Raw genomic sequence first — 26158 nt, 5'->3', positions numbered from 1 at the left:
GTTCTAGTGTAAATTATATAATGTTCTGATAAGATTACAAGTTTGGTTGATAAAGGTAACAGTGTTGATGTAATAGACTTCTGTAAGGCATTTGACTTGACTCCGTACAACATTTTGATTAAGAAACTAGAACGATATAAAATCAACATGGATTCAAAACTGTCTAACTGATAGGTCTCAAAATGTAAATTGTTAACAGGAAATCAATGAGTGGGAATGTTCCCAGTGGGATCCTGCAGGGATTGGTTCTTCGCCTTATGTTATTAAATATTTTTTTATCAATGACGTGGAAGAAAATATAAAATGGTTACTGACAAAGTATGCAGATGACAGAGTGGGGTAGTGGGTAAATAATGCAGAGGACAGGTCATTGATACAGAGTGATCTGGATTGCTTGGTAAACTGGGCTCAAGCAAACAATATTTTTAATATAGCCAAGTGTTTTATTATGGCCAAACGTAAAGACATACATCTGGGAACAAAAAATCCAGGCCATGCCTCCAAGATGGGAGACTCTGAGACACAATAACTCAAAGAACTTGGGGGCATTGTGGATAAACATCTGAATATGAGCTTGCAGTGCGATGCTGTGGCCAAAAAGAGCTAATATGATCCATGGATTTATAAACATGGGAATATTAAGTAGGAGTAGAGAAGTCATATTACCTCTGTATTGGACACTGTTACTGGAATACTGTGAGCAATTCATGTGTGTATATTTCAAGAAGGTGGTTGAAAAATTGGAGAAAATTCAGAGAAAAGCCATGAGACTGATTAAAGGATTGGTAAACATGCCTTATAGTGAGAGACTTAAGGAGCTCAATCCATTTAGGTGACCAAAAGAAGGTTAAGGGGTAATGTGATTACAGTCTAGAAGTACAAGTACCTACAAACAGAAGTTTGATAACATAGGGCTATTGCATTTTTTTTGTAAATGAGGGTAATTAATCACAGAAACAATTTATCAAGGAGTATGATGGATTCTCCACCCTAGAAAGGTTAAAACCAAGACTTGATATTTTTCTAAAAGATATACTCTAGTTCAACCGCAACTATTGGACCTGAAGCAGTCATTACCTGCAGGAAGTCCTATGGACTGTGTTATGCAGGAAGTCAGACTAGATGATCACAGTGATACCGTCTGTCCTTCTATTAATCTAGTGTCCAAAGCCGCATGAGAGTAGCTACACATGCCTGCACAGACACTGTACTACTGTATTAGTTTCTAATTTACTATTGTAAAAAAACTGGTACAGGACCCTCGTATAAGTGTCGTGAGACTGAATACAGTCAAAATTAAAGTTTACCAGGGTAGCTACAAAACTTATCATATAAATATCTGCTTCTATAGTGTCTCTCATCCTAGAGATGACAGCCACTTGGACGACTGGCACAGAGCATGCTGCTCAATAATGAAGCAGTGGGATACGTTGGGCAAGAACAAATCCTGTTTCTATGAGAAGGAGCATTACTGAATCATTAGGGAGCACACAGAGCAGAAATCTCAGGACTAAAACTGAGTCAGTCTAATACAAAGAAAGTCTGGGCTGACCTTTCTGGAATTTAAAATGCAGTGATAACCCAGTGTTTCAGACCTGATGCTTGGTCGCTAAGCCATCCACTCTACAGTTATAACTGCGCTCAGATTGCCTCAACAACTTTTAGACTACATTTAAAAACACTTACTATTTAACAACCTTACAAAAGCAAGGAAATTCCAAGTTCAGACATATATGATGTGATTTTCAGGGGTGCTAGGTAGCCTCTTATTCATCAAAAGCTGCAGGTGCTCAGCACTTCTGAAAAATAGGCCACTAATCTCTGCCTCAACCCACTTTATGGTACTTACTGCAGCACATTTGGGCCCGGGTTTTCAGTGCTCCATCACACTGGCTTTCACTTGCATATACACCGCTACCTCGATATAACGCGACCCGATATAACACGAATTGAGATATAACGCAGTAAAGCAGTGCTCCGGGGGGGCGGGGCTGCGCACTCCGGTGGATCAAAGCAAGTTCAATATAACGCGGTTTCACCTATAACACAGTAAGATTTTTTGGCTCCCGAGGACAGCATTATATCGAGGTAGAGGTGTACGTGCAACTCTCTACACATACTTTTCTAGCACCAATACTTGCTAGGGCAATTCATAGATTGTAAGATTCCACCGCCTGAGGACACAGGTGATGGTTTTGCATGCTGCAAAGTGGTTAATTGCACACAAAGGAATTAGCACTGGAAAAGTAACTACACAGATGTGTGCTTGGACAGAGTTGTGCAAACACACACAAAAGTAGGGCCTTGATACACAAGATCACCTACTATTTGGAAACCATAATCACAGTTGGGTATAACTGAAGAACAGAACTTCAGTATTAAACCATTTTTGGGGGACGAGGGGAGAAGGAGGTGATAATTTCAGTTTTAACATCTGTTAAAATATCTGAACACTTATAGTTTAATATGCATTTCAAAATAAAAAACAAGCACCAGAAAGTTGAGAGATGTTGCTTAAAATTAACTGACCACTTCCTCATTCATCACTTATATGTTCAGCTTGCACAATATAGTGCAAGATCTAGAACTGTTTTACTATAGTAAAAAATAATCTGCAGCACTGTTTTGATTTGGATGCTGTTTGGTTTTAATTGTCTTTCAGTAAATTAAAATGGTTTTGACGTCTAGTCTAATAAAAAATAGTCAAGGAACATCTTAACAAGGATTTATGGTAAAGAAAAACTATATAGTAGTTTATGCAAATATCTTTACTATTTATTATTTAAAGTGATCAGAACTACAGGCATGAGCAAGAGCCATGCACATGAATATGACTTCATGGGTTAGGGCACTCTGAGTTTTACATGTTGCTAACAAAGAGATATTTTACTGAATACAAATATGCACTCCACTTTCTGAAATTAGCCCAGATAGTTTCCTGTTTCACTATACAAGGGACAAGAAGGCTCAAGTGCATAATGGCTCCAAAGCGATTCCAGAAAAGCAGGGGAAGAAAAACAAAAAAAGTAATGTTTTTGAACCACTGCACCCCAATTAGAGAGGAGAGGTGGCTTGGAGAGGGAAGGCAGGGGAGCCAGTTTTCTAATTTTAATAGTAAGCCTTGTGTTTTAGAGGCATTTTCACGTGGGAGTTTCTTTCTGTTTGTGTATCCCATATAGACACACACATATATATATATACATACACATACACACACACACACACACACACACACACGCAGGTTCATTGCTTGTTCTAGTATAACAGTTTGATTCAGGTTGTGGAAGGATTATGGATGAAAATATAGTCAACTGTTAAGAGTAAAATAAACCCTTATATTTATTGTGAAAAAGATGAAAATGCAATGCCTTATTTGCACAACCCTACCCTACCCTACCGTAACCTTCTCATCACATACCAAACCTTTTACAAAAAACAAGAAAATGACTAACTTTACAGACAAACTGGTACAGTAAACCCTGCACTATGGATCCCACCTCCAAGAGGCAAGCATCTGTCTTAAGTAGCCACTTACCTTTTTTCCTCCCATAAAGGTTCACAGTATGATTTTCTTCTACCCTTAAGAGAAGGCCACCTCTACAACTGGGTTTTGCTGGCCCTTTGGATGGTTGATTAAGGCAGGTTGCACTATCTGATCTAATTTTAATATGGAGTGGAGTGGAGTGGAATGAACAACTCCCCAAAGAGCAAAATGAGTATTATAAACTCTGAAACAACCAGAATACCCTCATACTTAGCTAGATGTAGGAAAATCTATTTAATCGGACACATTTTGCATTTCAAAACCACCCATAATGGATTTAACTGCACTGAAAACGGACATCTGTTAATTCTCCTTGTGAGCGAACCTCCTACACTAGTTTCAATCGTGCCCTAGATTTTTTTTTCTAGAAATACAGAATATGAGCTGGCCTCTCGCCTTGATCCTTTCTGTAAGTGGAGAGAAATGGATCAATGGACTAATATGACCCTCCATTTACTAAAAGTTGAGGCTGACAATAGGCGAGAAGTGAGGGAGAGAGGCCTCTCCAACTCCTTTTGGAAAGGCAAGGATCCCCCTGCACGTACACAGCGTGGTGCAGAGACCATAAGTAATACAATGGCCGCAGGATCTACAATGAACAGACAGATCCGTGCAGTCAGCAGAGAAGCAAGGGCAGCCAGCAACCTGATCTGGCACAGGCCATGCGCTCTGCTGTCAGCTGCTCCTCCCTCCCATCTCAACGTTGGACCCACCCTGTTGATGGGCCGAAGAGGACAGAGGAAGATTAGCAACATCCAGTGAAACCTACTTTGAAAAACAATGGGCTAAGAGCTAGGGGACGGTTTAAAAGGCTGAACTCAAGATCACAGGACTTGTCCCGGTCTCTACGTAGCCTTAGACGTTGCTAGCAGCATAAACCCCATTACATTCATCTGAACTCCAGACAGCGAGCCCGTCGTCTGATCTGTTTAAAGAAAACACCGCCTTCTAGAGCGAGAAGGGCGCCTCATGCCATTTCCTGGCCATTTGGCTGTTTTTGTATTGCACTCGCTTTTCAAATGCCTGTGCTGTGCTACGGTCATTGTTTTTTTAAGTTTTAAAAAAAGTGACCTGGAGGATCTTCATAGCAACAATCGTGTTATTTATAGCCAGGAGGGCTTTGACTGCATTACTCGATCCTGCTTTGTCTTCCCCAAGCTAGTGTCCTGTTTCTTTAAGAGAGCTGCCAGCCTAGCCCTGGCCTGGCCTCCCCTCCCCCTCCCGCCCCCCCCCCCAACCCCCCTGGGAGTGCCTAGCAGAACAGCAGGCAACAGCTGGAGCCCTGCCAGGATCTCCGATTACAAGCCCCTGCTCGCTTCCTTCTGCTGCTGCAAAGGGCTTTCACGAAATGGCAACCATTTTCCCCCCTGCGCCTTAAAAAACAAACCCCCCTCTTACTTCTCTTCTTCACTTTCCACGAGCCTCACCAAGGGGGGGGCGGGCAGTCACCTCCCTGCAATGATCGGAAATAGAAACAACGCTAGACACTGGGAGACACAGACGTGCTGCTGCCCCCAAACCTGACAAGAATACAGCATTACAGAGAAGAAGCCATTACGAACCACTACCCCACCCCACCTCTCACAAACAATATGGAGTACAACCTGGAGCTGCATGCTGAAATGCCAGACAGCCTCCCGGTTTTTTCTCGTGGCACTGGGCTGCAAAGGCATTACAGGCTTGGTGCATTAGCAGATTTTAAAATAAAACTCAGCTGGGAGTTAGTTGCAGGGGCTCAGTAGCTGCATGAAAGCACAGAACTGCTGTGAACATCAACTGCGTCACTTCTTCCCGACTGTAACAATCCAGGCTGCAGCGTGTCCCTCCTTTGGAGGCAGCCTCCCTCATTTTGGATCTATTCTCAGACCGTTTCTAAAGTAGCTGCCTCTCGTGGGGAAGGATTTTGCAGCGCATTTTAGTGAGCCCTTTACAGGCTCCTGGTCACCGTTCTGAAAACAGTCCCTTTTTGTTTTTCGCGAGCCAGATTCTTCAGTAATTAGATGGATAAACACGTAAGGGGGGTTCCCTTTCGTCTTCTAAAATCCTCCTTCCTAATCTTACTGTTTGGAGGTAGCTCGGGGGGAGGGGGGGGGAGAATTTAACAGCCATGTAGTGCCAGCATGGATCCTCAGTCTCCTTCCACAAACAGCAGAGCTGCTAACAAGCGCTTTGTGGAGAAAAAGAAATCAACCTCTGAAAAATAGATATTAATATAGTCTGTATATGTATCGATGACACAAGAACAAGATAGCTACCGTTTTACAGACGACCATTAGGCTCTCTCTGTCCAGGGCAATCACATTTGTCGAACAGGCCTGGGCTATCTGATTCTCTGCAAGGGCAAAAGGGTTTACTTACCCGCTCACCACTGATGAATGCAGTTCTGAAGGTGAAGTTGTGTTGTTTAGCTTTTTTAAAAAACAGATTTATAAATATATAAGCTATATAATCTGTATCCCCACTTCTCTGGTAAATTTGCAAGTCAAAACGTATCTTGTTAAGACATTTAGAGATCGTTATATGGCAATGGTGTAGCATCAAAAAGCTATAGAAAATGTTGTCCAGTTCTGGTGACTGGCAGTCTCGTTAGAACTGGTACTCGAGGTTTAAATCTAGGTTCCTGTGACAGATTTACGCTGTACATTAAAAGGACAACCAGTGGCTTTCCAGACTACACAGCAACTCAAAAATGTTTCCCCCAAATATTTTAGTCTGTACATGTTAGTGTGAAAACACCTGGTTAACATTTACTGTATGTAAACATTTTAAAAACATCTCTCGCTAGATATTTTGCTTTATAAATAAAATATTTTAAAAGCATAAAATTGTTTTAGCTAAACAGACAAAAAAAACATAAGACATGCAAATGAAGGCTCAGAAATAAGGACAACTCCAGTAACATTAACATGAAAACTACACTTAGTAAGGACAGAATGGATTGGGTACTTACAATGTAAAAGAAAAAAAGTTTATCATATTAAATTTTTATGCCAGAATTCACTATTCCTAAGTCTATATTTAAAACGTTACCTTATAAGCACCAAAGGAGTTAATAAAAATGGCCAGGAATTAAGTGTTTAATACAGGAACTTTTTTTTTAAATTTATTGTTCAGTCATAATATAGTTCTAAAGCTTAAAAAACCCAAACAAAAATTATGTATTTACTTATTTTTGAATTCAAAATTGTTACTGCTGACATAAGGGTGTGCCATGACCTAGTTACACAAGACAAAGATGGATTCCAAATCATAAGGAAAAATCCAAATCTTTTTTATCTTCCTTCTTCATTGAGTCCTTTCAAATGTTGTCAGACATTAATACAACACTGAGAAGTCCTGAAATGGATGGTGTGGATTCAAATAAAGTATCCCCTTTTGGAACAAAGGAAAACCCAGTTGGCCATTTAATTCCATTGCAGAAAAATGGCTGCCTGATCTGTTGGCCTCTCCTTAGCTGTCTGGTGAAGGATGTTTTTAGATCAGCGTCTAATAACTCAAGCCAAATGGAAGCTGCGCGCTGATTGGCTGCGGGCTCCTGGTGCCTTTAACCAGCCAATTACCTAACCACGGCCAAATTACAAACCAAAAGCACAAGATGAGCTAAAACAACATGAAGCCCAAAGCCAGGCGAGACGCTCCTCGCCCAGGAAAAGAGGCAAAAAGAGAGATCCCCAGCTGCCTTTCACCGCTCAAACAAAATGGAAGCTCCACGCTGATTGGCTGGTGCAACCCCAGGACCTTTAATAAGCAAAACTGCTACTTTCTCCCCCTTGTTCCCGTCCTGTGCAATGGACACATTGTAACAACGCGGCTCGCGAGCCAGCGGGGCTCGGTGGGGCTGCGGGGAAACACTGTAGCAGGGAGGGGCAGACCCACAGCTCGTCACCCCGTGCCCCGGGCTGCTCCCTGGCTGTCCCTGCAAGGCTCAATGAGTGCCCCCAAACTTGTCCCACCTCTGTCCATCTTGTTTAGAAACAGTTTGCGCTAAGGTAAACGCAGCCCGCAGATTCCAAGGAATTCCCTGCATGCAATTAAAGCGGGGGAAACTCCCCTCCCGAGGCGAGCCGGGCTCGGGAAAATGCATGGCCCTTTATTTCGGGTGGGGAGGTGCCACGGCTCGGCGGGGCTGGGGGCATCGCGGCGCGCTGCAGCTGCCGTGAATGTGCCTCCGGTTGAGGGCGGTTAGCCATTAGCCGAGCTCCATAGTGGTGTATTGTGGGATGCCTGAGAAGCAAGCAGAAAGCACACACACAATATGTGTTGGCTCGCAAAAAAAGGAGGCAGGAGCCTTTCAAAAGCAGTGTAATGTGACCAGCCAAATGTGAAAAGGAGCTCGCCTTTCGCTGCAAGGAGACGATCGGCCACCTCACACAATGTCTTTCAAGGAGATCAAGGCAGGGGAAAAAGCCAAGCACCCAGAAGATCATGGCAAAAAACAGAGTTCAAGTGAGATTGGGTCTTTTTTTCCCCCCTTTCTGTCTCTTGTCTCACGGGGGTGAAGGGGTTGTCTAAGAATTCCCCCATTTTAGAGTCTTCCCGGTTGTGTATTTCCCCCCCGCAGCTTTGATGTGTTTAATGGGTGATTCTTAAAATGGGATCTTTATTACATTTTTTAAAAACTTTGTGTTTTTCCCCCCCCCAGGTTGGATCAACGGAATGGAGAATAGCACACAAGCCAGCACTTCTGTCGAGAAAAGAAATCACCACTGGAGAAGTTACAAATTGATTATTGACCCAGCTCTGAAAAAAGGACAGCATAAACTCTATCGTTATGATGGGCAAAATTTTAGCATGCCTGTAAGTGTTTTGTTTTTTAAATAAATGATATACCCCCCGCAGACCCCTACCTCGCCCCCCTCTCTAGCAGACCTTGTTTAGGGGAGGTGTGATGGGGGAAAGGGATTTTTAATGCTGTAATAATTCATGTTGTAACAAATGTTGGAGGGTGAGGGGAGGAAAAGGCACGAAAGTTACTGACACCTGACACAATGTATTCAACTGTCAGGATCCCAAGAACGAGCTAAAACCTGGAGCTTTATTTCTCTGTGGTTCCAATCTGTGTCTATTTCCCAGCAGTATTGCAATTTGACACGTGTGTATGTGTGCTTTTCTCTTCCCCCTGAGGCTTCCCCTGCTTCCTTGTGGTATGTTTCCCCCCCCCCCGAAATTTCTAGCAATATTATTGATGTTTTTTGTGTGTTCTATCCACCCCCCCCCCTTGTAGAACTCGGGAATTGCCCCGGTGGATTGTGTCAGAGATCCCAGGATAGGAAGAATATGGACCAAAACCAAGGAGTTGGAGCTTTCTGTTCCCAAATTCAAGGTACCTGCCCTAGCCTTTAGGTATAGTTTGGATTCTTGTTATCTGTCAACTGAGCTTGAGTTTGCAATAATGTAATGGGCCATTTAAATGACAGATTCTTATTAACATTATCTGGCAAACCGTTTAACAATAATCCTATTCCATAAAGAAATCAATACATCTGTCTGATAGGATCAGTTTACCTGTTTTGAGTTAGAACTCTGATGCTTGATATAGCTGCTGAAAATACGTTTTTAAGATGGAAAAAGTAACCATTTCCATATAAATTTCTGAGAGTGTAGAGGCTGGATTTCTCTTCAGACTGGTGTGACATTGTTTGTAGACAGTTTCTTTCCCAAGAGTTCTAAGGAGACTAACTCTGTCTGTCGGTTCCAAATGATTTAATTTTCTGCTGCCAGTCTCCCTCCTGGTTCTTAATTATTTGTATTTAATTTTGTGTTTGTATAAATCTCCAGATTGATGAGTTTTACGTGGGGCCAGTGCCCCCCAAGCAGGTAACCTTTGCCAAGTTGAATGACAACATCCGTGAAAACTTTCTGACCGACATGTGCAAGAAATATGGTGAAGTGGAAGAAGTAGAGATTCTCTACAATCCCAAGAATAAGAAGCACCTGGGCATTGCCAAAGTGATCTTTGCCACAGTGAAGGGTGCCAGGGAAGCCGTCCAGCACCTGCACAACACATCAGTCATGGGCAACATCATCCACGTGGAACTGGATACAAAAGGTGGGAAGCAGATTTTAGCTCCATGCTCTGTCTAGTTGCAACCCCTGCATCCCCTCTCCCCTCTTAAAGTGAGATGCTTTTCCAGACTGGAGGGACTGGATGATTAAAAATACTAATAAGTGAATGTTGCTCCTTCCCCCTCTGTCTGTCTCTCCTTTTCTCTGGGCCATTGGAAGTCACGTGGAGCTGAATGTGTTGTCTGTTGCTAGGAGACAGTCCTGTAATTTACAAAATGCTGCCATCCTGTCCATTTCATTCACTCACACTGACACCCGGTTTGGCAAACTCTGCCCTTGCCATCGCCCTCGTCCCTTTTCAGAATCTCTTTACAAATGCCTTGATCTAAACTGGTGACCGTTTTCAGAGGCTTAGAAATGCACTTCGAAATATGGTTGTAAAGTTTTTTCCTGGCTTAGAAACTACTATATATATATATATATAAAAAAAAACACCACACTGAACTCCAGCAGGATCCTATTTTTTGAGCTCCTGGTGTTTCACTGGTACTTAGCAACAAACCCAAGTCTGGCAGTAAAAAGTGTACAGCACTTGACACTGTGTGAGAGTGAGCGAGTGTGTGTGTGTCTCCTCTCTCTCTTAAAGGGACAGTAACACTTTTAATCCTCAGCGTGATTGAGCCACAATGGTGGTACTATAGGAATTAACAGTGCAGTAACTATTCAAGTACTGAAAATATTAAAATTCTGCTTATTATTATTGTTTTATGTGTGTTGTTTTTTCCCCAAGCATGCTAGTGAAGGACCTTTCTAAACATCTGGCTAAAAGCTAAAGCAGCGAAGTACGCAAAACGTTACAGGCATTTATTTGTAATTTTTATTATTATTATTATTATTATTATTTTATTTGCATTGTAAGCATGATAATTCGAGTTTGAAGCACGTGTTGCACTGTTTTTCTTTAAGAAAGAGGAAGAGCCCATGAACACCTTTCTCTCAAAGAAAAAAAGTGCTATGTTTGTCTCAGTTAACCATACAAAGTATAAAAAAAAGTTTCAACAACCTTCAAGTGCAGTGTTTACATAACATTGGGTATGTAACACATGTTATGTGAGTATAATGGAATAATTTTTGACATTACTGCCTAAATAGTAAAAGAACACCCAGAAAAGTGTTTTAAATCATTTGCCAGTATAAATAAACCATGACTGTGAAATGCATATGCTTTGATTTTGGGATTTAATATTTTTAGCACTATTTCATCTTAAATTGATATATATCCTGTTGATTTGAAATTTGAGGAAGATTAACATATACATTGAAATTGGAGCAAAAGCCACTTTCAGTTTTAATAATGGGAATTAAAGTGGATTCACAGGGGGTGAAAGTAGGTATTAAGAGACTTCTTGAGCAAGCTGATTGGAGAGTTTTTCTCTGTTTTTTGTTGATTTTATATTTCACTTTTGTAATCCTAGAACAGGTGGTCGTTCAAGAGCTAGGAAAGTTAAGTGCATGTTAAGAAGTTCGTGGTTTTGCATGTTTTAATTACTTTGGTGAAAACACGAAGACTTCTTAATTTTAAATTGCACTTTTATTTTTACATATAACTCATAAACTCTCTCTATGCCTCTAATTTTAACCTTTTAAAAACTTGTGGCTACTTTGGTTCTTTTAAAAGATGCAATAATACCAGCAATGCTTTGTGGTATGGCAAGATCAGTTAAAATATAATGCTAAAAATAGCAGTTGTAGCTTATGACATCTTTGGCTACACAGTCTATAATTTTTATTTTACTTATCCATTTATTCACAATATTCAGCTTTTCAAGAAGGTAGTAAAATATACTTTTATAAAAATTCAATATTGGATTCCAAATTTTAGTAAAATAAATGAGTATAAAAAGGAGTGCAAGAAGTGTTTTATCTGTATTTTTAATGATCATGTGGTCAGAGCACAGGACTAGGAGCTTGGAATTCATGAGTTCAATTCCCAGTTCTGAGATGGACTTCCTTTGTAGCTTAAGGCAATTCAGTTAATTTATCTTTCTCCATCTGTAGAATGGATATAATAGTTAATTACCTACCTCAGTACCTCTATGGGGGTAATTCAAAGCTCTGTGAAAACGAAAATATAAATACTAAGTATTTATTAATGTTTTACTGAATAAAAAGGGGAATGAGGAAGCTAAGGTATATGTGCTATTTAAAAAAACTAATTTTAAACTTACTTCTACTTTAGAACATTGATGGCAAGTGCTATAATTTCATGTGAATTCAATATTTCAAATGCTCTGGGCCAGATCTCCAGCTGCAAATTGTCATAGCTGCATTAACTGGGCGATGACAGTTTACACAAGTTGAAAATCTGGCCCAATATTTATATATGTGAAGCAGTGTTGTAAAACCGAACATTATTGGAGACTGATAGGCAGTATTTATTTAATGGGCGTTTAATCTGAATAATGCAGGATCAAGGTCTTAATCTGGAGCAGATTCTTTAGACAAGTGCATTTGTAGATACTAGTTATGCACAATTATGTACGAGAATTGGGTGTTTGATCCTGCAGCACTTACTCGTGTAGTCCTGTTAAGTGGGAGTACTCACTCACATGAATACATACTATGTGTGTGTGAGCTGCAGGTTCACGCGTTGGGGTTGTGCATTTTTACTATATTTTATTTCTTTTTCAGTTATACATTACTTTTTTTTTTTATTTGTAATTGAAAAGAAAAAGATAAAAACCCTCGGTAAGAAACATCTTCTGCTGTGTTGACTTAAACTTTCAATTTAAAAAAAATTATTCTCACATTCTAAAAAAACAAAGAACCCACCCCGCATGTAAGCAAAACTGAAAATATCTCAAAGGGTCTGATCCAGCTTCTTTTGAAATCCGTGAAAAACTTACTGACTGCAAAATGAGCAGGCTCAGGCTCAAAGTAAACAAACTTGTCTAATATTAAGAAACTGTGTATTTACTAGAATTCAGCAGCCTGAAAATAAGAATGTTAAACACAGATATCAGTATTGCATGAGGGTTTGCATTCTTTAGAACAGTGGTTTTCAACCTTCTTTTCTGGCGACCCAGTTGAAGAAAATTGTTGATGCCTGCGACCCAACAGAGCTGGGGAATGAGAGGGTTGGGGTGCAGGGGTGAGGGCTGTGGGGTGGAGCCAGGAATGAGGAGTTCAGAGTGTGGGAGGGGGCTGTGGGCTGGTGCAGGGGGTTGAGGTGCGGGAGGGGATCAGTGCTCTGGGCTGGGGGTCCAGGCTCTGGAGTCGGGCCAGGGATGATGGGTTTGGGGTGCAGGAGGGGGCTCTGGGTTTGGGGGGGCCTCAGGGCTGGGGCAGGAGGTTGGGATGCAGGAGGGGGTCAGGACTCTGGGCTGGGGGTGCAGGCTCTGGGGTGGGGCCAGAGATGGGTTTTGGGTGCAGGAAGGGGTGCTGGGTTTGGGGGGTGCTAATGGCTGGGACAGGGGATTGGGGTGTAGGGTTGGGGCATGGGCTTACCTTAGGCGGCTCCTGGTCAGCGGCGCAGCGGGGGTGCTAAGGCAGGCTTCCTGCATGTCCTGGCACCGCGGACTGCGCTGTGCCCTGGAAGCGGCCAGCAGCAGGTCTGGCTCCTAGGCGGAGGTGCACAAGCCCCCTCCAGCTCAGGATCCCCATGGCCCCACCCGCCCAAGAGCCAGACCTGCTGGCCGCTTCCAGGGCACAGCGCAGTGTCAGAACAGGTAGGGACTAGCCTGCCTTAACTGGGCAGCACCGCCGATGGGACTTTTAACAGCCCGGTCGGCGGTGCTGACCAGAGCCGCCGTGACCCAGTACCTTACATTCCATGACCCAGTACTGGGTTGCGACCCGCAGTTTGAAAACCACTGCTTTAGAATGTTCATGCTAGGAAAGTGCTACATACGCATTACATCAAAACACAGGTTAGCCAGAACCTTCTTGGAAAAGAAGTGATAATTATTTTGTCCATTGTGTTAGATTGCATCTCATTTGTATTAATAACACCTCATATTCTATTGGAAAGGTTTATGTGAAAAAGGCTTCTAAACTGGCTACAGGTATTGGCAGAATTGGTGTTGCATTTAGTGAGATGAAGCTTTTCTAAAAGTTACAGTTCTGACACACGTAAACCATTTGACACTTCTGCGAAGAAAGAGATTACTGCTTTCCAGAAAGCATGGCACAGAGAAAGAGCAGCCAAATAGAATAAGAGGGAAAAAGACTACTTAGAAACCCCTCTCAAGGGAGCACATTAACAGAGACTACAGTATCCTTAATTATATATACATCAAGTTTCAAGTGTAACTACTAATGCTGGATTTTGCCCTGGCTAATTTTTTTAATGCTTTCTGGTACCCTTTCCCATTTGTCTCAAAGAGAGGTGGCCTATTGTTAATGCATTTTTTCAGATGCTGTGGTTGAAGATGTGGTCGCTCCCATCATCAGAGAAGGGAGCGCCTTGCATCACTTGTCCGGCAGATTTTTAAGAAACGGTGGCACTTACCTTAAGTGTTGCCCTGGCCTCCTTTGGTGGAAAGATGTTTGCTGAAATGGGGGCTATTAAGAGGGCTAGCTGTGTCTGGGGAAGGCTTAATAAAGAGACTTTCGATGTACGGTGTGTGGCTTTTTTTTTTTTTTTTTAATAAACTTTCATTGTGGTTTGTGCAGGTGAAACCCGTATGCGGTTCTATGAACTGCTGGTTAATGGTCTTTACACTCCGCAGACCCTTCCTGTAGGCAATGAGCAGGATGTCTCGCCAACTGTGAATGAAACTCAGCAGGTACAGTTTGCTTGGGTGTATTTTAATAGTACATTTCTAAAAACTTACAAGCAGACAGTGGTTGATTCAAATCGATTCTCCTATGACATGTGACGTGTGGTATTGTTTTATTCCATCATGGGGTAGTTTTGTCAGTACATTGTAAAAATTACTTTAAAATTCATTATCTGTATTTAAATACATTGAATTTAATAACTGGAACTTGCCAGAGCAAATTTAATTCTTTATAAGTGTCATGTGCAAATTCACGCTGTGTCTAAGTGAATATTGTGAGTGATCTGTGTCCTGTTATAAATATACAGAACCAACTAAATGCATCCAAGTAACTTTAGTAATTTCTATAATTAAGGATGCCGGGCCAAATCCATCCATCGAGTCCCCCTGTTGAAGTCCATGGAGTGACTTGAAGGATAAACTTGTCCTCTTTTCTTTCACTTTAAAGGTTATTCTAGGTTTTTGCTAGAAGATGGGAAAGATGTGTGTTTTGAATTTTAAAGGTTAGGGTATCTTTTCTGCTTTTTTTCTCTTTAAAAATATCAGGAATGCCCATCCTGGTTCCTCCGTAGTTTTTCAGGAGGTTGTCTCATGCGTTTGAGATTTTTTCCTCACACCTTTTAAAATGAAGAATAGAGGTGTTGTGTCATTGTTAAAGACACATCAGTTCTCCAAAATGGTCATTGGAATCACTTGGTTAACAAAAACAGAGCCAAGAAGTTCCAAACTGGGGTGTCTAAAGTTTGGCTCTTAAGTAGTAGTCTGTGTAAACAACTCTCTTGCAACTGACTGACAGGCAGTCACCTGCTTCTTCACGGACCTCCATTTAAATTAGAGAGACTCTTATGGGCCCACGTTCTGTGTGCAATCACTTGCTGGTTTGGAGCCATAGACTTCCAAATAAAAGTGGCCTGACTTTTTTCGGTGGTCTTGAGCACCCTGCGCTCCCATGGATTTCTGTCCACATTTATGTAGGAGTCTGATTATGGATTTAGGTGCCCGACTTGAGGCATCCAGGTTTGGAAGTTTTGGCTTTAATAGTTTTAAACATTGTAGCTATAAATCTTTTCCCCCCTCTCAGTTGCTCACCTTTCTCTCTCTTTGATTCTTCTTATATCCTCATTTCACTAGTTCTCCAGATAGACAAGTCTTGAATACTGAACGTGAACACCAAACTGTTTCCCCCCCCCCCCCCCCCCCCAATCTCCAAAGTCCCTCAAAGCAAAACCTTTCAGGTCATCTTTCTCCATCATAAAGAGGCCTCATTTCCTCCTCAGCAGGTCACCCTTAAATGTGGAAGAGTGGAGCTGAAAGAGGTTGTGATTTGACTAGATAGCCCAGTCCTGCCACGTGCTGAGCATCCCATGTTGGGCACCTTCCACTCCCAGTGACTTCAGAAGGAGTGGATGGTGCTCGGCACTTCACAGGGTTGTACTTATTGCCTCGTTACAGAGGATCCAAAATGAATGTGTACACGTCCACTATTGTGGGTTGGTTTTCACAGTTATTAATGAGACCTCTAATTGCTTCATCATTTTTTGTTTACATCAGTCACCACCATTATTGTTTGATTAAAGGTCTTGCAATTTATTATACAATATTACCCTGAACTGAATTTTTTTGGGGTGACCCACAGAACAATAATTCTGGTGATTCCTTCAGTTAATATCTACCAGATTCTCCCAAGACACTGCTAATGTGCTGTAGTAATTCCAGTAGAGTAGCTTGAAATTTCTTGATTTGCCTCCTCTCCCCCTGTTTCAGCCCCAAAGGTCAGCTGGTCTGCCTGCTCCCTCCTTAGAGCCCTCCCTCACTCAGGGCCTGATCCAAAGCCTATTGAAGTCAATGGAAAAATTCCCATTGACTTCAGCGGGCTTTGGATCTGGCTCTTATGTTGCCCTTGGCTGGGAGTGCGCTCTTGGCTCTCACCTGCAGGCAATCAAATACCCAGGGAGTTGATACATAAATTAATTATAGGAGGAGTAAGTATGACCTAAGCTGCCTTTGTAACCTTTGGAGGAGGGGGTGGAGTGAGGAAGAGAAAGTTCAACTGCCAAATCTTTATGGTCTGCAACAGCCGTACCATGCAAAAAATAACTAAATCTGTAAGTGTGTTTGTGTCAGTGTATCAGACAGTTGGGTGCTGCACGAAACCTGACAGTGGCGATGATTCTGTGGAGCCACTGAAATGTGAATTTTAATTAAAAAAGTAGCAGATAACTTTTAAATAGGAACTTTAAAAACTATTACTTCACTGCGGCCTCAATAAAATCTTCTCTGTTTTTTGGTTGGTTGTTTCTGTTTTTTGTTGTTGCTGTGTTAGAGCTCAGGCCATATCCTGCTGATCTGAAAGGGATTTGGACTGGGTAACTCTCTGCTGCCTATCTACATTACTGAACATTGATTTTGGCATGATGCTGATATGACTCATCATTGTTTGAGGGATTTTTTTTTTCTTTCTTTCTTTTTTGTTACTGGCTTCAAACTTTAATCGGATTGTTTGGATAAACCCCTCAATGTACCTTTGAAGTAAATTTCATTGAGATCGATTATTTGGCTGTTCTGCGAGGTTTGTGTTTTTTAGTTTTTAGATTCCATATCTGGAAACACTCTACCTGATCATGTGTCTTTGTGAAGTTTCTGTTTAATTTTTGTTTGTTTGTTTGCAGTTCAAACACAACCTCTTTACATATAGTAGATAGATTGACTCTTCTGCTAGAGCTTAACATGTGGCAGGTGGGCAGATCGGGGGTCTGAGCTGACAATCAGACCAACACAAAGCCCCATTGACTTCCACAGGTTCTGTGCTTGCATACGGGTCTACTATGTGGAACTGATTGCAGGTGTGGGGCCAGTGTGTATATGTATATGGTCTGATTTGATATGTATATGGTCTGATATGTAAACTAGCTACTTGAGACCCTTCATACTGTGTAAAACAGTCTTAATCTTTTGGTTTCAATGGTACTCTTTCATTCTCTTCTCTAGTTACATTCAGAAACTGTTGACAGAATTTTTTATTTTATTTTCAGTATTCTTGATGTCTCGTGTTCACCTGATTCTCTTGACCTTAACATTGCTGCCAAAGAATAAATAGTATTTGCCCATTTCCTTCACTTCCTCTCCTACAGACTTTTAAAACCAAAATAACTGCCTACATATTTTAACGGATAATTATTTGTGTATGACTTGGTTTTCAGAGCTGCAAGCACCCACTACTGCCATGGAAGTCAGTTGGAAGTCTTGGTGCTCAGCTTCTCAGAAAATCAGACAAATAGTTTTTGAATGTGTATGTGTGTGTGTATATATCTATATCTATTATTTACTTTTATTTTATTTTTTATAGTTGACTGATTCTGTAAAACGTCTGAAAGACAGTAACCTTTCTTCTGCGGGATCATCCATTACCCCAAACAGTAGCACCCCGTTTTCCCATGATACAGCCTATTCCAGCAGTCGGCAAGACACCCCAAACTCGTATAGCCAGTATACCCCACAGTCCCAAGGAACCCCACTCACCCCCCGACTGGGGACTCCGTTTTCCCAAGATTCAACCTATTCCAGTCGTCAAACGACACCAGCTTACCATTACGGACAGGACTCTGGGTATAAACCCAGGAGACATGAAACAAAATTTACAGATGCCTATAATAGACGACCAGGACATCACTATGTCCATAACTCGGCAGGTGTTTACAGAGGGTCAGAACATCAGTTTAGCACGTTCAAGTCTCATCAGCAAGAGCCAGTACAATATTCTCACACTCCTCCCTTGAGCCACTCTGGTTCTTCAAGTTATAAATCTGCCTTCTCTCCATACCAAGCACCAGCTGTATTTCCCCCATCTGATGAACAGCAGTATCCCCAAACTTCCAGAGACACTGAGTACCGGAGACCTGCACCACCTCCAGCTGAGATCTTAGTAGAAAGTAGTGCTGCTACGAATATTGATTTTGTTCCTGTGAAAGAAAAACAGGAGGAACTCCCATCCCTGCCGCAGTCAAACTGTCTTACCGAACAAAGTACAGCATCCTTCTCTCAGACTCCAGAAAGGAGTGAGACACCTGGCACCCCAACCATGGAGTCTGAAATGCAGCATAACAGTTTAGACTCAAGGATTGAGATGCTCTTGAAAGAGCAGAGAACAAAGTTACCTTTTCTCAACGAACATGATTCGGACAATGAGATCCGAATGGAAGGTAGCCCTATCTCTTCCTCCTCCTCCCAGCTTTCTCCTATCCCATTGTATGGCTCTAACTCTCAGCCCAGTTATAGAGCTCAAACCCCATCCTCACGTCCCTCCAGCACTGGCTTGGAGGACATTAGTCCAACACCGTTACCAGATTCTGATGACGACGAGCCAATCCCTGGGACAGCTCCTCTGAGTCAGAATTCAAGAGGAACGTCAGAGGCCAGTATGACTCCTATTGATCAGCTGAGTAGGACATCCAAAGTTGAGACTTCTGAGACTAAAGAAATGCTGCCTGGTGACCAGACACCAACATCAGAAAAAATGGATGAGGTAAGAGAGAGAATTCAGATCAGCTACATGAATGTCTATGTGACTAGAACAAGGTGGAGCATGTACTCTATTCAAAAAGTGGTCTTTAGAAACTGCTGTGGTTTGTTTGTTTGTTGTTTTTTGAGCGAGGGTGGTTTTAACCAGGTTTGACTCAGGGAGTTGGTAATGGGGTAGATGTGACCGGTCTTAGTCCGGTTCCTGGTTAACAGGCATCCCTATTTCAAGGACAACCCCTGTAATTGGTAGTTTCACGTAGGGAGCTCTAAGATTGAATAGGCCATAAAAACTGAATTCCATCTTGGTGGTGCTTCATTCCAGCTTAGGGTTGAAACTTATTGGTGAGACTGAGGAAATTTGCGTTACCGCTGCTCATGCAGTTACTGTCCTGTGGATCAACAGATTTTTGAGTCACCAGAGCTGTCAGTCCAATTCCGCTTGCCAGCTCTGATGTCCCTTTTAAAAAATACATCTACTTTGGTAGTTGTCAAATTGTTTATTCCATCAGGTGTGAACAGGAAACAGTTGTTGGGTTCTAACATACTCTTTCCTTAAGCGATTTAGACGAGAGGTAACTGACCTACTGGGGATGTGTTCCACTGAGTCTTCCAACAATAGAGCACAGCCTGCTGCCTCTAATGGAGCATTTGGGGATGAACGACTTCAGGAGCGTAACTATATGGAATGCTGCCAGCAGACAGAGAGTGCATTGCAGTGGGTGTTTTATTTGGTGTTTCAATTGAAACAAATGTGAGTAACATACTGTAATGTACAGTTGGGTCCCAGTATAACATGTCACTGACAGTCAAAATATATATCTACACAAGTGCCTGACCCTTCTATTCAGTACTGTTTATAACAGGATCTCAAGCAGATGAAATTATTATAATTTGAGTAAAAGAAAAAAACGCATTCAGGGAGACATCTAGTATTCTAGGTTGGTTCTGTCTAATAAGTGAACACGGTGTAAAAGATCATTTGCTTTATTTATAAAGCATTTCTGTAATTAAACTGGCAGAAAATACTTCCATGCTCCAGTAAACAGTTGCTGTGTTTTCACCCTAGAAGTGGCTGCATTTCAGGAGCAGGTGCATCATTCCTGTGCATCTGTGGTTTGCAAAATGCTTTGGGATTGTTTGGTTGAAAGGCACCGCAATCATCAGATCACACGTTTTAAAATGTTAAATAAGGCTAATAGGAACATTCTCCTCAGATCTATTTTTTATGCCTAAATGATGACCGATACTTTGTGTGTGTTTTGTAAGTAAGTACCTGTTCAAATCTTTTTGAACTTGGACGGCAGTGCTGGTCCTGCTTTAGAAGCAGCTCAACCACTTGGTGTGCCCCCATTCTTTTTATAGGCTGACCCAGTCTCCACCCCTCTGGTAACATGACTGGAGAGGTCTGACGAAGTGGGTATTCACCCACGAAAGCTTATGCTCCAATACATCTGTTAGTCTATAAGGTGCCACAGGACTCTTTGTTGCTTTTTACAGATCCAGACTAACACGGCTACCCCTCTGATACTCTCTAATACATGTTTCCTTTGACGCCCCAGTCTTGGTTGGGAAGTGGGTTTTAAACCAGAAGACTGGCCCTGCAGGATTGAGAGAGGATATTTTTGAAAAACCCACGTTTTGTGACTAGCTTATTCACAGATGGAAACTCTGCATGATCTGTTGGGCATTATGGGCGTGAATCTGCTTTCTTCTAACGACGAGCATTTCATCACATTTTAAAAATTGGACGAATGCCACTGTGATAGTTTGGGGTCAGGGACTTTCTACAACTGCAATGTTAACGTCCCTTACTGGCCTCAGAGGAGTTCCCGGTATATTGTATTAACAGATTGTAACATGGGACAACAGTGTGCAGAAGTTGAAGCCTGTGATTAATCTTAGTCTTCCCTTAGCGAGATATCAGTGTCAGAAGTTCATCTTCACGGTTTTGTTGCACAAAACGGAATACGTTCTAAAAGCCTATTTAAAAGTCAAAAAGTTGCTAACAGTATCTCAAAACCTATTCTCCTTGCTGTTGTTGTCTTCTTACAAAAAGGTATTCTATTTTTTTTTTCTTCTTAGAGCTGTTTGTTCAGAACTTCCTATTATTTACAAATCACCCTAAAACTATTCCAGTGCATTTAAAAAAATGTATGTGCCTTTCACTGCTCCTTTATGATGTGTGGGCTGGGTGCTTTTTTGCTTCTCTCCCCCCAGTGACCGCCCCCTCCCAGTTTTCCACAAACTAGGTCCTGGCTACCCTCCCTTTTGCTGAAGGATTCTTTGAAGGACTGGAGTTGAATAGCGACTCCACCAGAGGCTGAAATTTGAGCTGTAGCTTTCCAAACTTCAAGTGAGTCAGAAAGGAGTACTGAGTCTTGGGCTGGGAAAACTGCAGCTCAGGCATCAGCCTATTGTGATGTTACTGTTCAGCTCCAGTCCTTCAAAGAATCCTTCAGCAAACAAGGAAGCCAGGACCTAGTATTTCTAATGTGTGAGGGGGAAGAGCAGAGCCAGAATTAATATTTGGGTGGGGAGGGGCCCGTGGTAGCCATCTTTGTGTCTTAAAGAAGCAATCAAGGGCAGATACTTGGAACCTCTTTCCTTCATAATTCGCTTTTAAAGTGTCCATCTGTGTATTGATGTACAGTCTGAGTGCACGCTCTGTCTGTACACACGCAGACTGTGACGTCTCAATACTTGTAATAATAATACCCCCCAAAAGGTAGCAGGGAAGTTTTCGTTTAAGGTGGCAGCAGCTTTTCATGGGCCCAATCCTGCTTCCACCAAAATGAATGGGAGTTTTGTCAGTGGGAGCAGGTTTTGGCTCTACCTCAGAATTGCTGTTATGCAGTAACTCTTCTTCTCTAGGGAAAGCACCATGGACCCTGCATAAAGGCAGGAAACCCAGAGTTGCAGTTGCAGAGGTTAAAATGAAGAGAGTGAGGCTGGTCCCGCATTAACTCTGCAAGACACCCGAGTTTGATTCCAGGATCTGGCCTGACTCGTTGAGCTTGGCAGTGTGTTTGGCTCTGAGAAAGGGAATGCCATGCTTCTATCGGCAACACCTACCCACGGCTAATCTCAGGATAGTGATTATGGGCTCCAAAGAAAGTCCTGTTAGCTGCTTTCTTTCAGCCAAGGGACGCTTAAGAAGCAGAGCCTAAAGTGGAGTTGAAATGTGGGCTGCGGGGAAAGGGGCGGGGGCAGGAGGAAGGGATCCTTTACAAAAAGCACATGCAAGAATTTAAGAAAACCTGTAGAGCTCATTCAAAGTAGTCTCGAGTTTGGGAACAAAAACTGGGGCAGTGAAATAGAGTTTAGTTAAAATTTTATTTTAGCAAGATTCCATAGGTAACACTGAGAAAAACCTTTTGTCCTGCCTAACTGAGCGACAGTGAGGAAGGTGTAATCATATCAAGCTCTTTTAAAAAAAAAAAAAAATCTTTGCGTGGGGTTTCAGAAGCGCAAGAGTTAAATATGTAACATTTGATGTTTTGACATCCCATTTGAGCCAGGTCTTGTTTTTGCTTGAGGCCTGCTACAGGAAGAGGCCCTGCATATGCATATTGGGGAGGACGGTAGGATCAGAACAAGTCACTTTGTTTTATATTGATGGTGCCTTTTGTGTTCCAGCGTATGAAGACTTTGGGGTGTTTTTTTTTTTTTTTAAAGCAGCTTTTTTTATGATAAGAATGTCATCCGATTAGCACTTCACTTATTAGGAAATACTTTTATGTTGATGATCAACAGCCTACCAACCGTCCTTGTAAATTGCCTATGCACCTAGATACCAGAGTGACGGGTGCCTTATAAATGCCTAAGATGATAATGAAAATAGGACTCCTCGGAAATAATAATGAGGAGGCTGTTGCTCTGCTCTGTACTTTACTTGCTGTAAGTTTTAGTGAAGGGTTTTGTGACAGAAATGGAGATTACATAATATGCAGTTGTCCTGAGGACACCTAAAAACTGCTGATGAAACCAGCTCCAAGAGCAAACTTTGTTTTAATGCGGTGGCACAGTTTTTCTTTGTCAGTTGATGCTGAAATGTGTCATCACAGGATTGCAGTTACTTTATTTTATATTTTTTTTTGTAGAGACTTTCTACATCTAAAATTATTGATCAGCATAAATTGAAATGAGCCAAATTCATCCCTAGTTAAGCTCCACTGAAGTCATTGGAGTTCCATCCAGGATGAATTTGCCCTACATGTTTAAATGTATTTGAGCTTTTGTTCCTCCGTAGTTATGCCTAGACTTTGGAAACTTTACCGTGGAGCTGACCTGAAGAAGAGCTGTGTGTGCTCGAAAACTTGTCTCTTTCACCTCACTCACTTTGTCTCTGTAAAAATATCAGACAAGCCAGTTCCATTCTACCTCCCTAATTCCCCTCCTCAGTTTTAACTGGATATGGCATTCTTCCTCCCCTCCTGTTCTAAAGTACTGCAGAGAGTTGTGTGCTGTCAAACAGCAGCTATATTCGCACCCTAGAGTTGGTTGCATTTCAGTAGCTGTTGAATGAATTCCTATTAAACGTCCATCTAAATTTGCCTTTCGCAGTAGTGACTGTTCAGGGGAGCAGAGCAATGCCATCTGTGCTTCTAGTACTAGAACCATCGTGCCAGTGAAGGGGGGCCACAGGAGCACTCCTAGCCAGCTACGCCTTGCTGCTGCTTTGTAAAAGGATGCATGAGCTGCCTGGGAAGCTCTCTCTTGATCAGGGAGTGTGGCCCATATCTTTTTGGAGCTATGCTGCATTGTGCAGGCAAGAACCAGCGCCCCTGCCTATAGTTCAAAAGGTTAAGATCCTTAAATGCTGCTGAGTGGGGCGGAAGAGACCCCCCCATGTCATCTTTTCCCCATTCTCATTCCCACTCAACCCAGGGCATGATCTGGCTCATCATATGTTAACTGCTTGGGGATCCTTTAAATACACAGTGATTCGGTTCATATTTGTTGAGGCTGGACGTTTCTGCCGTATCCTTTTCTGTAAGGCACAGAAGTTTTAATTCAAGGCAAAAAGCAATGTAAATGCACATTGAGGCTGAGAATTTAAAACCTAAGAGCCAGGAAATTCAGAGCTATGGTTTCCACAGTAGCAGTGTCTCAGCACTCATGCCCATAAATAGCTGTGCAAACTGTTATGTATGTGCATTATTTGTATGCGGACCTGGGACCCCATTTACAGCTAAAATAGGAACCATCATCTCAGGACGGGGTAGTTGTGTGGGAAAGTTGCACTGAATTTCTTTGTGTTAATTAAAGATGAAAAAACCCTGAGACCTATGACTTATTGCCCAGTCTCATAAACACACCTTGTGTGATTCAAATAAAGCAGGCATTTTTCTGAGCTCTGAGGTCTCTAGAATGCGATCATGCTTCACAGAACCTGCTCATAATCGAAATTCAAGAAATAGGTACATGTTGTGACCATTAATTTCCATCTATGCAGCCAGCCAATGTCAGTGTAGCAGAGTCTGGCACAGTAGCTCTGTTGTATATGTGCATGATGTCACTTATGCCAAGCTTGTGCAATGTAAGCAGTGAGAGAGAACTACTTAAACTATGGATTCCGTTCTGTCATTTTTTACTCAAACAAAGTGCCTCATAGAAGACATTGTTACTGGAGGATTGGACCCTAAGAGTGTAAGGTTACTCAAGGGAAGGCAAATGCTCAAATCCATTAAAAGATTATTTAAACAGGACATTACATTTATCTTTTTCAAATCCTCAGAGGTCTGTTCATTTCCAAGTGTGGGTCTACTGTAAAAACAGACTATGTATAATCATTTTATTTGAATGTGCTCCTTGGGACAGGTTCTGCTCTTGTGTAGAGTGTGACCAGATAGCAAGAGTGATAAATCAGGGCACTATTTTCTCGGGGTGTTTGTGCGCATTGTTGCTTATATAAGACAAAGCCCCTATTATTGAGACATCTGGTCACCCTAGGATAGGAGCCACCGCAGCAGCATATAGGGACCACAAATAGCCCTCAAAAGGGCCATAGGAGAATTCCCACCCCCATCCTGGCACAGGCACTCAGTACCCTGACCACCCTTTAAACCTCAGGGTAGAGGGCATGCTAGGGGCAGGTTCATGCCCCCAAGTGCTAGGGGGGGGAATTTTGGACTGCTCCAGGCTGCAGAGCAAACCAGAGGCCGCCCTCACGAGGCTCTTGTAAATTGGGGGCTGCGCTGGCTCCTGAAGCAGTGCAGAATTCTGAGGGTGCAAAAATTGCTTAAACGAAAGCCACCTTTTCCCTCCCCCAGAGCCTCCTGGAGGTCCAGCACAGGATTTCAACCTTTGTGTGGATTTGGTGTCCTGTCTGCTGCTCTGAGTGGTGAAAATGAGCTGTTACTGGTTTATACGCCGGCAGAGCCAGTACGGCTAAGAGACTGAAATGGACGGGCTCTCTTCCTCGTACAGTCTTGGATTTGTTTTCTAACTTCCAGTTGGTCCCTTCTACGAAACCTCATTGAAGGCAAAGGAGTTGCACAATTGTTACCTTCAGTCATAATTTGCTCTGTAGAATCCATATTATTGGTGATGGTGCGAGAAGGAGACCAACTTGATTCTCACATACCTGGTTGCATTTGCAGGGCGGGTAGTTAGGAAAATAGTAACTTGCTTCTGAACAGAGCACATCGGATATGGAGTTGAAGGGAGATGACAAACCCGGAATTGCATTTTTTTACAGTCACTTTTCAGAGTAGAACTACATAGGACTGGTCAGAACTTCAGTTTGGTTATGTACGTACTGTATTGCGTTCATACATACATATATGCAGGGATAAATGTGTTTTTTAAATGAAGAAATATTTCACTAGATTTTTATACATAGCCCTGATAGTGAAACAGAAGAACAAAGGAACACGTGTCTTGTTAGTAACAAAACTAGAAATGGTGAAATGCTTTTGAGTCTGACTGAAAAATAGAAAGCATGTTGTGGTTGAGAGGTCCAGTGCTTCTTTCACTGTCTGGTGTCATGCTAGGACTTTGAGGCTTTTAAAGTTTGCATATCTAATATAAGTGACATTTTCATACCCTTTTATAAATCACTGTTGCTGGTTATATATCCTCTTTTAATTCAGTTTTCTCACAGTTTTACCGTATGTGGTTTTCTTAACATTTTCAGCCATTTAAAGGAATGGCTATATATTATTCCTATTTAAATAATAAGTAAGCATACTGCTCAGAATTTGCATTGTGAAATCTGTAGAAGTTCTCATACTCTAAGGTCATACTGCAGCTTTTAAGGCTGTGTGTGTGTGTGTGTGTGTGTGTGTGTGTGTGTGTGTGTGTGTGT

The 26158-nt window shown here is 42.1% G+C and overlaps 1 protein-coding gene across 1 annotated transcript in view; it reads left to right on the top strand.

The window, feature by feature from the left end:
- The first annotated feature begins 7832 nt into the window (after positions 1–7832).
- The window catches only part of SETD1B (SET domain containing 1B, histone lysine methyltransferase), a 65383-nt gene continuing 47057 nt past the window's right edge, over positions 7833–26158 (top strand). The window contains exons 1-6 of the mRNA XM_029912633.1: positions 7833–7990; positions 8187–8341; positions 8769–8867; positions 9323–9593; positions 14225–14337; positions 17678–18853. Of these exons, the coding sequence (XP_029768493.1) occupies positions 7918–7990; positions 8187–8341; positions 8769–8867; positions 9323–9593; positions 14225–14337; positions 17678–18853 (1887 nt within the window). The 5' untranslated portion in view covers positions 7833–7917. The remainder of the gene's footprint in view (positions 7991–8186; positions 8342–8768; positions 8868–9322; positions 9594–14224; positions 14338–17677; positions 18854–26158) is intronic.

This window comes from Terrapene carolina, unplaced genomic scaffold (genome assembly GCF_002925995.2).
Source record: "Terrapene carolina triunguis isolate 2854851 unplaced genomic scaffold, T_m_triunguis-2.0 Scaffold234, whole genome shotgun sequence".
In the NCBI taxonomy this organism is placed as follows: Eukaryota; Metazoa; Chordata; order Testudines; family Emydidae; genus Terrapene; species Terrapene triunguis.
This window is presented reverse-complemented; position numbering and strand designations above follow the sequence as displayed.